Here is a 17888-nt window from a genome sequence, read left to right as displayed (position 1 = left end):
AAAAAAAAAAAGAAAAAAGTTATTCTTTAGTAAACAGGTATTTTTTTTAAAACTATGGTAATTCCTTACTACCTCCCTATTTATTGTGTAAAAGCAATAATTGGCATTGGTTATAAGTAAACTGATGAATTTTTTTCATTGTGTTTTTAAGACAAAAATTCATTCCATTAGAACCACTGGATATAAGTGGTTGCTGGTTGTTTTGAAAAGGGTTTCTTTTTTTTTCTGCAGGACCCATGCTAGTCAATATCTTGCTTTTTTTTTTTTTTTAAATTTGTTTTTGGTAATGCATCAGATTTAGCTTGACAAAACTCAATATTTAGCCCAAAGGTATAATATATATATGTATATAACAACAACAACAAACAATTGTTTATACCAGCCTGAGTGAAATAATGAAGGAAGTAAACGTTATGTTTTTCACTAAAGGTTTGCAACGGATAAGGTAAGTCCTCTTTTCAGTGGGCTTACATCACAATGAACAGCGCAAGTTGTGATGTAAAACAGCTGTGGTAGTAAAGTGCTTGTCTGCCCCATTTTGCTTTGTTTGGCTGGTTATGAGTGGATTAAATATTATTTATTTAAAAAATCTCCAGCATAGATCAATTAGTTTAAAGTCAATTTTCTTCGCAACTAGTCCTTTTCACAGCTTACCAATTACTATAGCCAGTGTTACATCCACTCTGGGAAATGAAACCTGAGACACTAAATTAAAACTACTGTTTGTCCCTAAGAGCAACTAACTTGCTTTTTATTTCAAATTTTCATAGTCCCATTCAATTGTAAAGCATCTTTTGAAAACAAAAAAATTAAATTTGCTAATTTGTAACTAGAGTTTTCCTGATTCAGGTTTGAAAATGTACTTTTCCTACTTAAGCATGTCAGTTGAAATATTTATTACCAGTTTTCAGTATGTGGGTGAGGATATCAATGGATAGAGTGAAGTGATTCTTGATGGGAAGTTATTTGGAGATCTTTTTTTTAAAAAAGAGCTTCTAGTATTTTTAATTTTAATTCTCCTAGTCCCATTGCTTAGAATTACTTTGTATTACTTATTTAGTTTTGCCATAGTAATCTGGAATTATCCCCAACTGGAAGGTAAACCAAAGTGCTAGCTGGGTTTAACCTTGGAAAGGAAGGATTGGCTGTAAGCTGTGAGAATGGCTTGTGTTTGGTTCACTGTAGCTTTCTGGTCTCTGCACTCCAAGGCAAGATCTCTAACCACCCAAACCTAATGTGTAAAGTGAGCTGTTGGCTTAGCTTTCTCTTACCTTGATTCTATGTTCCTATTACAGGGAGAACAGATCCTATTCCAATTGTTGTCAAGTATGATGTCATGGGCATGGGTCGCATGGAAATGGAGGTAAATTGACTCACTCATTTTATGAAATACTTAAAAATTAATATTAACTCCAAATTCAGATGCCAGTGCAATAAATATATTTATAAGAAGAAACACAGTTTTAATGTTTTTGTTTTAAGGAGCATATAAAGTTTACTTATACAGCAGTGCAAAATCAGACATAGACTCAGACCCTGGTACTTGTTTCACTAGGCAGTGTTAATCAACTCTTAAAATTTTTGCTGTGATAGGTGCTTTTCCTGTGCAGAATTGTATAGAGCTGTTATCTCTGATACCTGCTTTTTATTACCTAAAATGTTTTCTTCATTTACTCTTAATTCTTTAGCAGTGAACATTGAACTGAAGTCTATTACAATCAACAAATATGTCTGTTGAAAACCATCAGGAAGAAAGGACTAAGGAACTGTTTTGCTTGTTTTCTCTGTGAGGTGGCAAAGCAAGAGATAGCTGAGCAAAACACATATTTTTTGTTTTCAAACAATATCATAATTGTGCAAATGACTTTTTCATAGCTAATGTACGGGGACTTTAGGAAATGAAACTAAATATATCTGTTTTCGTCAAGCTTGATTATGCTGAAGATGCTACCGAACGGCGTCGTGTCCTAGAAGTAGAAAAAGAAGACACAGAAGAGCTGAGACAAAAGTACAAGGTACTTACACAAAGTCATTCTTATGTGAGGCATGCTGACACTGAAGAAGAGATACTCATTTTTAGTGAAAAGAATTTCTTGGATGACATTATTTGTTTACATCTGGTGGTTCATTGGTAGTTGAGTTTTAGTTACTTTTCTGTTGTTGCCTCTGTAAAAACTATATGAAGTAGTAATATTTCGTAATACTTCATAATATAAAGATTATATTAGTTAGTGTTTGAAAGCACAATGTCTTTCACACCAGGAAAGCAAGTGATAGTAGCATTAAAAGAATTACTTTTTTTTTTCTCTTTTGGTACTGGAGTTTAAACTCAGGGTTTTGTTCTAGGTGGGCATTCTACTACTTGACCCACACCTTCAGTCCATTTTGCTTTAGTTATTTTTGGAGATGGGGGGAGGTCTCAAGAACTATTTGCCCTGGCCAGTGTCAAAGCATGATCCTCCTGATCTTAGCTTCTCAAGTAGCTCAGATTACAGGCATGAGCCGCCAGTGCTGGACTACCTATAGCTTTTTTTGCTCTGGTTATTTTGGAGGTAGGATATGACCTTTTGCCCATGCTGGCTTAGACCTCAATCCTCCTCTTTTACACTTCCCACCACCACCTATATTTTAAAATTTCCCAAATGGTTTTTGTGTACAGACAAGTTGTAAACCATTGGACTAAATAAATACTCCAGTACAAGTACAAAGATTGCTAAACCAAAATGGAAAAAAAGGAAATCCAACTACAGGCCATTTACCAGTTAATGTACCTAAAGCATAAGGTTAAAGAGAGATTGAAAATAAAAAGGTGGAAGAAAATACCTATCAGGCAAATCTAAACAAAGCTCGTTGTGACTTTTGTCTGATAAAATAGACATTAAGGAAGATAGTATCACTAGAGTTCACCGGTAAGGTAAACGCTTTACATTTATATGCATTTAAACATTGCCTCAAAATATATCAATTAAAAACTGCCAAAACTAAGGCAGACGTGGTGGCACATGCCTATAATCCTAGCGCTTGGGAGGCTGAAGCTGGAGGATCACAAGTTCAAAGCCAAGCCAGGGGTACATAGTGAGCTCTTATCCCAAAAAAATTTTTTTAAGAAAATTCAGAAAACCTGAGGGATGGGGTGTGTGGTTCACATACCTAACAGGCAAGAGGCCCTGAGTTCTAACACTTGTAGCACCAAAAAAATAAAAACTACTCTTATAGAAGATTTTAATATGCCTCTATAATAGTAATTCGTAGCAGAAACATAAAAATTTAGAAACATTATTTAGAAGATTCAAACAACACAATTAACAAATTTTACCTAATGGTTATATAAAACTATACTTTACCTAGTCACTTTGAAATTTAAGAAATGTCATGTTGGAAATGTATGTAGCTCAGTGATAGAGCACTTCTCAAACATGTTTCAGGCCCTGGATTTGATACTATATCAAACAGTTATTTAAACAAACAAGCAAAACTTTAAAAATACGTCCTGGTTAGCAACCAAGTATCAAAAAGTTTCAACGAACTGGAACCAGGTTATCAAACCACAAAGTAATCAGTTTTTAAAAAAGATAAGGGAAACTTATATTTGGAAATTAAGATACATTTTTATATACTCCCATCAGGTTAGAAATCACACTGGTAGTTCAAAAATATTTTGGACTGAAAGATAAAAACACAGTATGTCAAAACTTACAGGATAAGCTAAAGCAGTATGATGCCTGATTACAAATATACATCCTCAAATGTTTATGTTAGAAAAGAAGAGCTGGCAATAAATGAAGTAAACATTCCTCAGAAATGTAGAAGAACAATGCCAAAATAAACCCAAAGAATATAAAAGGAAAAAAATAATGAACACAAGATCAGAAATGAATCAAATAAGACATACAATAAAACCAAAAGTTCTTTCATATACTTATTGTATTATTAAGAAAAAACATAGAAAACCAATATCAAGTCAAACATGGTGGTACATACATTTGGAAGCCTGAGGCAGGAGGGTGTTTAAGGCCAGCCTATACAACAGAATGAGACCTTGTCTTAAAAAGAAGAAAAAAAAATCACAGAACAAAGAACTTCAATCTTTTTTTCTTTTTTTTTGGCAGTTTGGGATTTGAACTCAGGACCCTGTACTTGCCAGGCAGGCGTCCTACAACTTGAGCCCCTCCCCCAGCCCAATAACTTCAGTCTTAACCAACAGTTTCTTATTTTCCAGAGAATTATAGGTAAAGAAACATTCCTAGCTCATTCATTGAGGAACTATCATAAACTTGATGCTGAAACCTGACAATGACAGTAGGAGGATAATTATCGACACATTCATAGCACAGATACAAATCTTAAAACACTAGGAAAACAAGCAGGCCATGGTGGCAAACATCTGTAATCCCAATACTTTGGAGGCTAAGGCAGGAAAATCTCCAGTTTGAGACCAGCCTGGGCTGTCTCAAAAAACCCTGTCTCAAAAGACCAAATAACAAAACAAAAAAAAAAACACAAGACATTCTATTATGATAAACCATGACCTAGTTATCTCACAAATGCAAGGTTAATTAATGTTAGAAATCAATTCATATAATCACCTTCAAAGGGATTAAAGGTAAATGTTTTATGTGATCATCTCAGCAGATGCAAAGGCTGGAGCTGTAGCTCAGCAGTAGAGTGGTTGACTAGTATGTGTGAGACCTTAGGCAATCCCAGCACTGCAAGTAAAAAGATCTACATGATGGGGCATGCATGGCAATCCTAGCACTTGCGAGGTGGAGCCAGGAGGACCTCAAGTTCAAGGACAGCTTGGGCTACATAGTAAGACCCAGTCTCAAAAATAAAAAACAAAAAAGATACAAAATTTTAAAAAATCATAAAATTCAACACCATTTACGGTAAGTTTTGCCCAACTTGTGTATCTTCCACTTAGTTTAAGAAAAATCATTAACAATAACTTCATGATCCAATCCCATTCTTCCTCCTTTAGAGGTAAGCACTATTCCAAATTTTGTATTAATCCGTGTCTTGTATTTTTTGACGTAGATCTTTTTTGTTTTTGATAAAAATCATGCAGCATACTACTGACCACTTTAACAATTTAATGATTTTGATCTTTTTTTTTTTTTTTTTTTTTGTGGGACTGGGATTTGAACTGTTTTTGCACTTGCAAAGCAAGCATTCTGTTTACTACTTGAGCCACACCTCCAGTCTTATGATTTAACAATTTTTAGCATACTCACAGTGTTACGCACCTGTCACTGCTAATTCCAGCCATTTGTATCACCTGAAAAAGAAGCCCTATCCTTCAGCCTCATCACTCCTTCCTCTCTTCCCCATTCCCTTGGCAACCACTAATCTACTTTCTGCCTCTATAGATTTACTTCTGATTATCTGAATATTTCAGATATGTAGAATCATTTAATACATGGCGTTCTTTATCTGATTTCTTTGACTTAGCTCAAAGTTTTTAAGTTTTTTTTTTTTTTTTTTTTTAATTTATTTTTTGGGTGTGGTACTGAGATTTGAACTCAGGGCCTTATGCTTGCTAGGCAGGTGCTCTATCTACCATTTGAGCTGTTCCAGCTCAGAGGTTCATTCTTATTATATCATGACATAAGTATTTCATTCCTTTTCATGAACAAATAATATTAAGGTATATGAATGTATGACAATTTGCTTATCTTCTTATCTGTTGATAGACTTTTGGTTTTGTGTATATTATGATTAATGCTATGCTATGAACATTCTTATGCAAGTTGTTCAATGAATATATTTTTCAATTCTCTTGATTATACCTATGAGTATATTCATAGTGGTCATATAGTAACTCTTTGTTTTACTTTTTTTGAGACACTGCCAAGGCTGTTTTTCCACAGTGCTTGCACCATTCCCACCCAAGTGTGGGAATGTAAAGACTGCAATTTCTTCACATTCTCACCAGTACTATTTTTATTATTATTATTATTATTATCATTATTATTGTTATTATTATAGCATCTTAGTGAAATGGTGACTCATTTTGGTTTTGATTTGTGTTTCCCTAATTTTTTTTTGGTAGTACTGGGAATTAACCTCCTGGTCTTGTGCTTCCTAGGCAAGTGCTATGCCGCGTAAGCCACACTGTCTATTTTTTTTCATTGGCCATTTGTATTATCTTCAAATTTGATGGAGTCCATTTTATCTGTTTATTTTGCTACTCTTGAGGGTTTTTGTTTTTGTTTTATGTTTTTTTGGGACAGGGTCCTGCTGTGTAGCCCAGACTAGTTATGAACTCAGTCTACTTGCCTCAGCTTCCCCAATGCTGGGAGGCTGTTTTTCTTTCTAGAGTTTTATAGTTTAACTCTTAATGTGTAGATTTACATTTTGAGTTACGTTTAGTATGTCATATGAAGTAGGAGTCCATATTCATTCTTTCATATGTGGCAATCCAGTTGTACCAGCACCATTTGTTGAAAAGATAACTGTTGATCCTTGCCAGGGTGTCAAGACCATCCACTGGAGAAAGTATTGTCTTCGTCCTTGGAATTTCTTACGAATTTTAGAATCAGCTTGTCAGTTTCTACAAAGATGTCAGCTGAGATTCTGATAGGAATTACATTGAATTTGTAGATTAGTTTGGGTGTTACCATCTCAATGTTAAATCTTCTCATTCATGAGCATTGATATTTTGCAACTTATTTGGTTTTTTATTTTATTCAAAAAGTTTTTTTCAGATCTTTATACTACTTCTGGTTAATTTCTTTTGCTAATTTTAGTTATTACTTCCCTTTCCTATGTGTGAATGGAATTATTTTTCTTAATTTATTTTTAAATTGTTTCTTGCTAATGTGCAGAGGTATAGCTAATTTTTTGTACCTTGATTTTATATAGTGTGACTTCACTAAACTCCTGTTAGCTCTAATAGTTTTGTATGAATTCTTTAGGGTTTATTATATATAATGTCATCTGCAAATACAAATAGTTTTACTTTTTCTTTTATCTAAATGCTGTGTGTGTGTGTGTGTGTGTGTGTGTGTGTGTGTCTGTGTGTCTGTGTGTGTGTATCTAGAATTATCTGTTATGATACTGAGTTAGAAGTGTCAAGAGTGAACACTTCTGCTTTGTTTTCCATCTTAGGGAGAAAGCTTTAGTTCTTTCATCATAATATGGCTAGTTTGTTTGTTTCTTTGTTTTGATACAGGGTCTTGTTAAGTAGCTCAGGATAGCCTTAAACAGGCTTCTCCTGCCTCAGTCTCTCAAGGCCTTCAGGAGTGTGCCACTATGTTTGGCTTCTCTTGCTTTTTAAAATGACTTTTAAGTGTGTTTTCTATCTCTAAACCTATATTGATTGATTGATTTTTACGTGTGCTAAGAATCAAACCCATGCCTTCATGCATGCTCAGCAAGTACTCTACCACTGAACTACAACCCCACCCCTAGCTTTAAATGGTTTCAAACTTAAAGTGGAGTCATATAGGTAGTTTCTGGTATCCATATATAAAAGTTTCTCCAGAATACAGCTTTTGTTTTTATTTTCTTATTGCTTAAGAGGCTAACCCTGTGTGTTGACCTAAGCATTGCTTTAACTTTAGCTTATAGGTATTGATATATAATGTCATCATTTTCCTTAAAATTCTGCAGTTTCACATTTATAGAAAGGCTTTAGAGAATTTCTGTCAGTTTGGGCATATAGCTCAGTGGTGGTAGAGGACATGCTTCGCATGTAGAAGGGACCTGAGTTTAGTCTCTACCACCCATCAAAAGTAAGTTTTTGAGGATTCCAAGATGGCAGCTAGAGGGAGGAAGCAGAAAGCGTGCTTCCTAAAGTAAAATCTTGGAGACACGCTGGAGATACACCTTACAGGAAAAACCACTGAGAAGAGGCAAACCTTTGACCCCTCCACACCTCCAGCCTGCGCATAGCATCTCACCTTAAACGGAGAAACCAGCAGGGCTCCTGCGCTGCCGCCAGATGGCAGCGCCCAGACGGCTCGGGAAGACTCGGACCACAAGGTGCACGCAATATTCCCACAGACAACCCTGGGCCAGATCAGCATAGCCCCCTGGACAGACCGACCCCCACCCAGGGAAAGAAGAAAAAAAAAAAAACTGAATAATAAGCTATAACAAAAAAGACACGTAGCAAAGAGGGCGGGGCACCCTGAGCACTGAAGAGGAGCGAGGGGAAATCCATCACAACAAGCCAGCTGGAGAAGTCAGGAGCGGTGGCACACATCCAGCAACCAGGAGCAGGAAAGCTTGTAAAAGTGGTGGTGGGAGGAAAACTCCACGGAAGATGGGGGAAGACCCACTTCCCATGTGAACTATAAATAAACACGCAGGCCTGAGAAAGCTGGTGCAGTGTCACCTCTCCCAGTGTGCTTGGAAAGGGGAAAGCTTGTACCAGTGGTGGTGGTGCCCAGGAGAACTCTAAGTAAACAAAGCCTAAGGGGCTAGGTGAGTGCTAAGCTCACTCCTGAGATCTGCATAAATAACACCTCCAGCAACAGCAGGCTGACAGCAGTGGGCAGGTGAGCCGTAGCCTCAGATAGCCATTCACAGAACTGTCTCCAGACTCTTTTTTTCTCTCTTCCTTTGATGAGACAACAACCAAACTACACCAGCTTGCTGAAAAACCTACTGAAACTGTATTGCATTTGAACTTGGGACATCTTGTGGTTTTTTTCTTTCTTTCTTTTTTTTTTTTTGTGTTGATTAGTATACTTTCCCTGTATATCTTTGAAACTTTTTTGTTTTGTTTTTTTCTACTTGTTTTTCCCTTTTTCTTTAACTTCTTTGCTTTCCATCTCCTCTCACCCTTCCATTCTAAATATTACCATTGTTATTATTACAAGCTAGAAAATACTTAATTGCACACAGTACAGGGACAATAACAACACCAAGGGCAATGACAGAAAGACAGAAAAAACAAGGAAACCAGTTTCCCCACAGCAAAAAATTAGTACAGGAACCAGAGGGAAATGAAGAAAACAGATACTCAGATCCAGACTCCAACAAAATGAATCTAAACTATGCCAGAGAACCCAATAAAGCCCACAAGAACAATTTTTTTTCCTTTTTCTTTTATTATTCGTATGTGCATACAAGGCTTGGTTCATTTCTCCCCCCCTGCCCCCACCCCCTCCCTTACCACCCACTCCACCCCCTCCCTTCCCCCCCCTCGATACCCAGCAGAAACTATTTTGCCCTTATTTCTAATTTCCACAAGAACAATCTAAAAGAAGAAATACTACAGGTAATCAATGAGAATTTTATAGAGATAATACTGGATATGGTCAACCAAAATGTACAGGACACACTCAAGAAATTCCAAGACAACAAAAATAGAGAAGTTGAAAAAGCACAAGAAGAAATAAAAGAAACCATAGAAGCACTGTATAAACACCAAAGTGAAACAAAGAACACAATTAATAAAGAGATAAATGAACTCAGGACAAAAATAGACAACATTAAAGAGGATACGACTCAGGATACAGAAAACCTCAGAAAAAAGAACGAAACAGAATTGCAAAACAAAATGAAAGGCCAATCCAGCAGAATAGAACAAACTGAGGACAGAATCTCAGAACTCGAAGATGAAATGGAAATTAAAGGAAAAAGCAAAGAATTATTAGTTAAACAACTCAAGACCTGTGAAAAGAAAATGCAAGAACTCACTGACTCCATCAAAAGACCAAATCTGAGAATCATGGGAATTGAAGAAGGAGAAGAGGTGCAAGTAAAGGGAATGCGTAATATATTCAAAATAATAACAGAAAATTTCCCAAATCTAGAGAAATGTATTCCCATACAGATGCAAGAGGCCTCCAGAACACCAAACAGACCAGACCAAAATAGATCTACGCCACAGCATATTATCATTAAAACAACAGATACAGAGACCCGAGAAAGAATATTGAAGGCTGTAAGAGAGAAAAAACAAGTAACATACAAAGGTAAACCCATCAAAATCACAGCAGACTTCTCAATAGAAACATTAAAAACAAGAAGAGCTTGGGGTGAGATCTTCTGGGCACTGAATGAAAATAACTTCAACCCCAGGATACTCTACCCAGCAAAACTATCATTCAAAATAGATGGAGCAATAAAAGTCTTCCATGATAAGCAGAAACTAAAACAATATGTGACCACAAAGCTACCACTACAAAAGATTCTTCAAGGGATTCTGCCACAGAAAGTGAAACCCAACATAACTATGAATGGGCAGGCAGCAGCAAACTACAGCCATGAAGAAGAATGAAATGTTATCATTCAATGGTAAATGGATGGAATTGGAGAACATCATTCTGAGTGAGGTTAGCCTGGCCCAAAAGACCAAAAATCGTATGTTCTCCCTCATATGCGGACATTAGATCAAGTGCAAACACAACAAGGGGATTGGACTTTGATCACATGACAAAGCGAGAGCACACAAGGGAGGTATGAGGATAGGTAAGACACCCAAAAAACTTGATAGCATTTGTTGCCCTCAACGCAGAGAAACTAAAGCAGATACTTTAAAGCAACTGAGGCCAATAGGAGAAGGGGACCAGGAACTAGAGAAAAGGTTAGATCAAAAAGAATTAACCTAGAAAAAAAAAAAAAAAGAATTAACCTAGAAGGTAACACACATGCACAGGAAATTAATGTGAGTCAACTCCCTGTACAGCTATCCTTATCTCAACTAGCAAAAACCTTTGGTCCTCCCTATTATTGCTTATACTCTCTGTTCAACAAAATTATAGATAAGGGCAAAATAGTTTCTGCCAGGTAGCGAGGAGATGGGTAGGAGAGGGAGGGGGTGGGGGGGGTTAGGGAGATCATGGGGGAAGGGGGGAGAAATGACTCAAACATTGTATGCACATATGAATAAAAAAAATAAAAGTAAGTTTTTGCTGTCTTATTACATTGTATTCATATATTTTGCTTACATTACTTCTTGGATTTATCATGGTTTTCTTTGTAGCCTAATAAGGGCTTTTCATCTGTATGAATACTATTTAAAAGATATGTGTGCCCTGTTTTCAGGCACCCATTTTTCAAACATGTTATTAAGGTGCTCCATATGCTTATTTTTGTCTCTTTGACCAATCATGAAATGAGAAATGATTTGAGGTCTACTTTTAAAATGTTCATCTATTTTTTTCTTTCTTTCTTTCTTTCTTTTTTTTTTTTTTTTGATGGAACTGGATTTTGAACTCCAGACTCTGCTTGCATAGCAGGCTCTATACTGCTTGAGTCACACCTCCAGTACATTTTACTTTGGTTATTTTGCCTCGGCTGGCCTTGAACCTTGATCTTCCTGATCTCACCCTCCTAAGTAGGTGGGATTATAAACATGATTCACCTAGTCTTCTTAAAACTTCCTCTGATCTGTTTCTGGCTGGATGTTGTCACTAAATCGTAAGGTTAGAGTGGGTTTTTTTTTTATACCCCAGGCTGGCCTCAAAGTAGTAGTCCTCTTGCCTCAACCTCCCTAGTTGCTGGAATTACAGGTGTGCATCACCATACTTGGCCAAATATTCCTTTTTTGCAGTGCTGGGATCAAACTTCAGGCCTTGTGCATACTAGGCAAGCACTCTACCACTGAGCCAAGGTAGTCATAATTTTGCACACTGAATTTTTTCTGTTGACATTTATAAAGTACTTTTATCTTGTTTAAAGCTCTATATAGTATAAATTCTATGTTGTTTGAAAGTAAAACCCTTGGCTAGCAGAGTGGTTCAAGTGGTAAGAGTGCCTGCCTAGCAAGTGTAAGGCCCTAAATTCAAACCCCAGTGTTGCCAAAACAAAAAAAAATTAAAACCCCATCTCCCACTTGTGTTTTATGCATAGTCCTAGTATATGTTAGTCCTCTTTATGTTTAGTTTTTATTTTAGATGTGCCTCTTCAGGTCATCATGGAGTTAGGTATGTATTTATTTGTTTTATCTGTCTCATGTGTTTTTACATCACTATGTGGTAATGTTTGTTTTCTTAATATAAAATAGATTTTTTTGTAGTAACTGACTTTATAACTTAATAAAATTGCACCTTTTCTGCTCTTTTTTTTAATTTTTGAGACAATCTTGCCCAGGTTGGCCTTGACTCACTATCCTTCTGCCTTAGCCTCCTGAGTGCTAGGATTACAGGCATGTACCACCATGCCTCACTTAACTAGATGCATTTTGATGGCTTTTTCTTAAATCTGGGCAGAACTTTTCATTTTTCTCCATATGTATTTTTGTACTACATACATGTCTCACCACCCATCAAACCCAAGCTAATCACACTGCTCTTTTCACATCTTGAAAGTTCTTGATGAATACAAGCGATATAAGCATATCACTTCCGGTGAGTTCTTTATCTACAGGAAGTATGTTTTTGCTATCGTCTTTTGAAATCTAGAAACTTTGGCTCTTTTTCCATGGGCTACTTTTCCTTTGTATGACTTGTACTACATTTCCCTCCTATAGGTTCTGTAAAGAGCTTAACTTCCATTATGCTAGGTCATATCTATTGTCTCGCTTTCCTAAAAAATTCAGTTTAGCTGGGCATCAGTGACTCACGAGTGTAGCTACTCCGGAGGCAGAGACCAGGAGGATCTTGGTTTGAAGCCATCCAGTGCAATTAGTTCTAGAGAACCTATCTTGAAAAAAACCCTTGCAAAAAGGGTTGGTGGAGTGTCTCAAGGTGAAGGCCCTGAGTGCAGGCCCCAGTACCACAAAGAAAAAGAAGAAACTGCAGTTTATGCTTTTTGGCTTTTTATAGTATTCCAAAAAAAAGTTTTCTCTTGCTGCTAAGTTCATACCGGAAATCCTAATATTGTTCAAACTAAATTTTCTGTTAGTTGCTGATGTAGAGAAAAGCATAGATTTTTCTTTTTTTTAATGTATGGTCCAGCAACTAGTATGTTTAGCACATGCTTATTAATCCCACCTGGGAGGCTGAGGACTTGAGTTTGAGACCATGGTGAAAACCTGTGTCAGACCTTGTATGCACATATGAATAATAAAACAATAAAAATAAATAAATAATAAAAAAATTAAAAAAGAAAGAAAGAAAGAAAACCTGTGTCAGAAAACAAACAAAAAATAAAAAAAAGTTTATCATTTGGTAATTCTGTTGGGTTTTCTCTGTTTACCATTATATTTAAATATGCAAGTAATGACATTTCAGTGTTACCTGTTCCAGTTCTTAACATCTTGAGTTTTTTTCTCCCTCCCCTTTTCCTACTTGTTCTCCATGTAAAGAGAGCTTACAATGTGTACTGTGTAATCTAAAAAAATATTTTATGAGGTTATGGAAATTCCTTATACTCTAACTTTCAGAGTTTTTGTTTTTGTAATGAATGGGCAGTGAATTTTTTTCTTTGGCTGGTGAGTTTTAGCAGACTTTTTCTGTATGGCAAGGGCTGGTGGAGTGACTCAAGGGGTAAAAAAGCCTGCCTAGTAAGCACGAGGCTTTGAATTCAAAACTAGTACTGGGGGGAAAAAAAAAACTATCACTATGGGAAGGAGTTGGTAGGATTTTCTCCTTTTGTTTATGTGGTAAATTGTATTAATAGATTTTGTAATGTCAGCATTGCAACAATGAGATGAGACTACCTTGAACATTGGTCTATTAACTAGTAATAACTAATATTTTGTTTAGTATTTGAATGTGGGTTCCTCAATGAGAATGGTTTGCCACTCCATACCTTCTTCTTGCCACATTTGGACTTCACGGATGCACTAGTCTCGTATAATTAAATTGTCTTGGCCTGGTATTTTCTTTGTTGGACTATAGGATTTTTGTATTAGCCTACTTTGTAATTCCTGTGTCTGTGGAATCATGTCTGTTATCAGTTCTGAAAAAACATATTGCTTTAAATATTTAAATATTTTTCTCCCATCTATGCTTGCTTTTCTGTTTTTTTCTAGAATTCGAATTACACGTATTGTACTTATTGTGTTCTCTGTGACTCTTTTCCATATTTTCTGTTTCCTTTTCACTGCTAAAATATAAGTCATTTAAAAAAAATCTATCTTTCAGTTTACATCTTTTTTTAATGCTATCCCCTACCCGTAGTACTGGGAATTGAACCCAGAGCCTCATACTTGCTAGTGAAGTGCTCTATACCACTAATCTACATCTTTAGCCATACCACATTTTTTTAACAGTTGAGATAAAATTCACCCTTTTAAAGTCTCCAATTTAATGGGTTTTTTAATATGTTCCACAAGATTGTGCAACCATTACTATGATCTAATTCCAAAAAACTTTTATCAGCCTACTACTTTTTTTTTTGGTTGGACTAGGGTTTGAACTCAGGTCTTTGCACTTGCTCTACTATTAGAGCCACACCTCCAGTCCATTCTGCTCTGATTATTTTGGAGATGAGGTCTTGTAAACTATTTGCCCAGGCTGGCCTCAAACTTTGATCCTCCTGATCTCAGCCACCAGCACCCTGCTCCCTACATCTTTTTTCAGTTATATCTAATTTGTTTTCGGGGTTTTTTTTGTTTATCTTTTAAAATTATATGTTACAATTATAAAAATTTCACCTAATGCTTTCTGTAGTCTTCGTATTTCCTGGCTGTTGAACTCAGGGCCTCTGCATGCTAGGCAGGTTCTTGTGACAGATTCACTTCTTTTGTGTACAGTGGTCTTTGATTATAACCCATATTTGGTTGATTTTAATCTAGCAAAAATTTTAGGGACAAAATTAAGGATACTTTATGAGGATTTTTGGGTACTTCTGCCAAGATGCAGTGATCATGGGATCTCTCCAATCCTTCTCCATGTCCTGTTGTTTAATGAGGAAATCTCAGACTTACTTTCCTCCTCTTGTTCAAATCCTAAGCCACAGTATCACTCATATGTCCTAAGGAGAACCTTGGCTGTGTTTCAGTTTCACACCACAGTTGAGTTTTGTTTTCTCCTCTTGGAGAGGTGTGTAGTCAAGGGTAGGAATAGGGAGTGCCACCCTCTTTTAAACCTTTGTTTATTTGAAGAAAACTGTTAGTACAGTCACACACAAATTATGGTTCATCCGTCTTTCACTGGAAGCACTAAATTTTATGAAAAGCTCCTTTTTTCTCTCAGGTAAGACTATCTCATAATATTCACCTTAAATTCTGCCAAGTTTGTTTTTTTATTTAGTTGTGTTTTGTGATTCTTACAGGATTATGTTGACAAAGAGAAGGCAATTGCCAAAGCCTTGGAAGACCTCAGAGCCAACTTTTACTGTGAACTCTGTGATAAACAGTATCAGAAACATCAGGAATTTGACAATCACATCAACTCCTATGATCATGCACACAAGCAGGTAAGGAATAATTATTTGCCAACAAGGAAAAAGATACTTTATCTAATGTTATAACTTGAATATTATGAGTATGCCAAAAAACAAAAACACCAAAAAGAAACTCTCACTGGTTTCTTGTCTGTACCAGTCTTTATTTGAGGTCATGTCACATACTTGATTTTTTCAGTATTAGAAATCCTGAGAACATACCCCCATTTCTTGGTCACTCCTCCCTCCATTTTAAATAGAATGAAGAATTATGAGTTTCATAAACCTTATGTAACATTTGTGGCTTTGAGCAATTTCTAAATTTTTACTTAATTTTATAATTCAGCTGAGGACCAATAAAAGCTTTGTTTCCATTTCTGAGCATACTAAACTTGGAAAAGTTATCCTAGATTTTGGTCTTTTCAACTTTTAAATGTAGGCATTCATGTTTTATTGGCTACTATTTTTTTTTAATCAGTAAGTCATTTTGTTATTCATATTCAGTATACCTTGGATAGTGGGTAAGTCTTGAGAAGAAAAATAAAATTAGATGCTATCTTAACATTAACAAAAAATTCTGATGCTCTGTATTGAAAAACTGAGAAATAAATTATACTATTCTGTTTCTGTTGAGTTGGAATAGAAACTTGTGTGTAACTAGTTTCGGCGTTAATTCCTCTAGGGGTCTTTAAAAAAATGGAAGTGAATGTTTAGGATCTATAAGACAGTTCTGATTTATTAAAGATTTTGAACCGTTTGATCTTGGATCACTTGGGCATGACTTGCTGGGTCTTTTTAGGATATAATTCTTGCATTTGTTAGCCTTATAAAGTTGATGAATATTGCTTGATATATGTCTCTTCAACTATATCTGTTGAACCAAGTGGCATATTTTTGTTTTGTTTTTAGCTTTTCTTTTTTTTCCTCCTCCATCTTCCATCAAACCATAAGATTTCAGTAGACAAGTAAAAGGCAAGCTCTGACCAAGTTTTATTCTTACTGGCATAGGGAGAAGCAAGTTGATATATACATTTTTTGCAACAATACCTGCCACATTGAACCACACCTACCCAAATTAAGATTCTTCTAGTGGCTCAAGTACCACCAAAAAAACCAAAAATTCTTCTACTGATAAAGTTATATTCAAAACAGCTTTTCAACTTACTTCAGGCCTTTGAACATTGTTTTAATATGTTGTCATCTCTAATAGATTTTAAAAGTACCTATATGGGCAAGATAGTAGTTACTTTACTCCTTCAAAGAATCATCTTTTAGAAAATGAAAATATAACAGCAAAATGCTGTTTAGCTCATAACTTTTTCTGTTTTTTAGTATGTTTATAATTTCCAATTTTTAAGGGTTTTTTTTGTTTTAAGTGGAATTAACAAAGACAGCATATAAGTACTTACCCTCCTTTTTAGGCTCTTGAGAATTTCTTCAGTTAAAGAAGTATCTGTGAACCGGGCGCCAATAGCTCAAGCCTATAATCCTAGATACTTGGGAAACAGAGATCAGGAGGATCACAGTTCAAAGCCAGCCTGGGCAAAAAGTTTATGAGGCCTCATTCCAACCAGTGACTGGATGTGGTGGCATGTGCCTGTCATCCCAGCTACAAAGGGAAACACAAATAGGATGGTCACAGTCCAGGCCAGCCCAGGCATAAAGCCAGACCCTACTCCAAAAATAACCAACACATAAAGGGCTGGCAGAGTGGCTCAAGGTACTACAGAGTATGCCTAGCAAGCACAAAGCCCTGAGTCAGCCCCTAGTATAGGAAAAAAAAACCTGGCTCTTGGTGCTCACTTATAATCCCAGTATTTCCGGGGGCCTATGCAGGAAGATCAAAAATCCAAGGCCAGAGTTGGGGGTGTGACTCTAGTGATATAGTGCCTGCTTAGCAAACTTTGAAGGCCCAAAGTTCAAGGCCAGCCTGAGCTACGTAATAAGACTCTCTCAAAAACCCAAAGGAAAGAAAGAAAAAAAAAGAAGTGTCTGTGACATTAAAATTCCCCAGTGGATGCTTTAGAAACAAAAAGGACATTTAGAAAAGTTATATTTTTATTTGATAAGAAGTCTTGAGTGAAGTTTCAATTAAAAAAAAGTAAACTAGGAAAAATGCAACTCAAATTTAAATAATGCATAGAAAAATAATTGTGTTTAAGAGGGGAAAAATTCTACTAAAGTAAAACAGATTTGCAAGTTAAATCTGAACAAAAGTACAAAAGTAATAAAATTCATGTATATAGTAATTCAAATTGATATATGTTATTTTAGTATTACTGCTCTCAACTTGAGTGTAGTAGAAATATTACAGTTTTTGATTCATTGACTTTGACATGTTTACTCTACTTGTGTTGGCTTAGTTCTTTCCCTACTAAATCTATTGCAGTGGTTCTCAACCTGGAGAGACTTTTACCCCAATGACTTGGCAATGTCTAGAGACATTTTTAGCGGTCACACTTTGACATCTAGTGGATAGAGGTCAGGGATGCTGCTAAACATCCTACAGTGCGCAGGAAAGCCCTCAAAACAAGGAATTTCCTGGCCCAAAATGACAATCAATATTGTTGAGGTTGAAACCTGTACACTATTAGAACTGCTGAAAAACTTCAAATATATAGGGTATTGTGATGTCATTTGCCTTTGTGTAGCACAAACAAATC

At 36.0% G+C, this 17888-nt stretch overlaps 1 protein-coding gene across 15 annotated transcripts in view; it reads left to right on the top strand.

The window, feature by feature from the left end:
- The window catches only part of Gpatch8 (G-patch domain containing 8), a 98975-nt gene that overhangs the window by 57587 nt on the left and 23500 nt on the right, over positions 1-17888 (top strand). For all 15 annotated transcript variants that reach the window (XM_074045570.1, XM_074045572.1, XM_074045575.1 and 12 more), the window contains 3 exons: positions 1296-1363; positions 1929-2015; positions 15115-15258. In XM_074045570.1, coding sequence (XP_073901671.1) covers positions 1296-1363; positions 1929-2015; positions 15115-15258 — 299 coding nt within the window. The remainder of the gene's footprint in view (positions 1-1295; positions 1364-1928; positions 2016-15114; positions 15259-17888) is intronic.

The sequence above is a fragment of the Castor canadensis genome, chromosome 11 (assembly GCF_047511655.1).
Source record: "Castor canadensis chromosome 11, mCasCan1.hap1v2, whole genome shotgun sequence".
Lineage (NCBI taxonomy): Eukaryota > Metazoa > Chordata > Mammalia > Rodentia > Castoridae > Castor > Castor canadensis.
The sequence above is the reverse complement of the archived record's forward strand: the minus strand, read 5'-3'. Positions and strand labels throughout refer to the sequence as shown.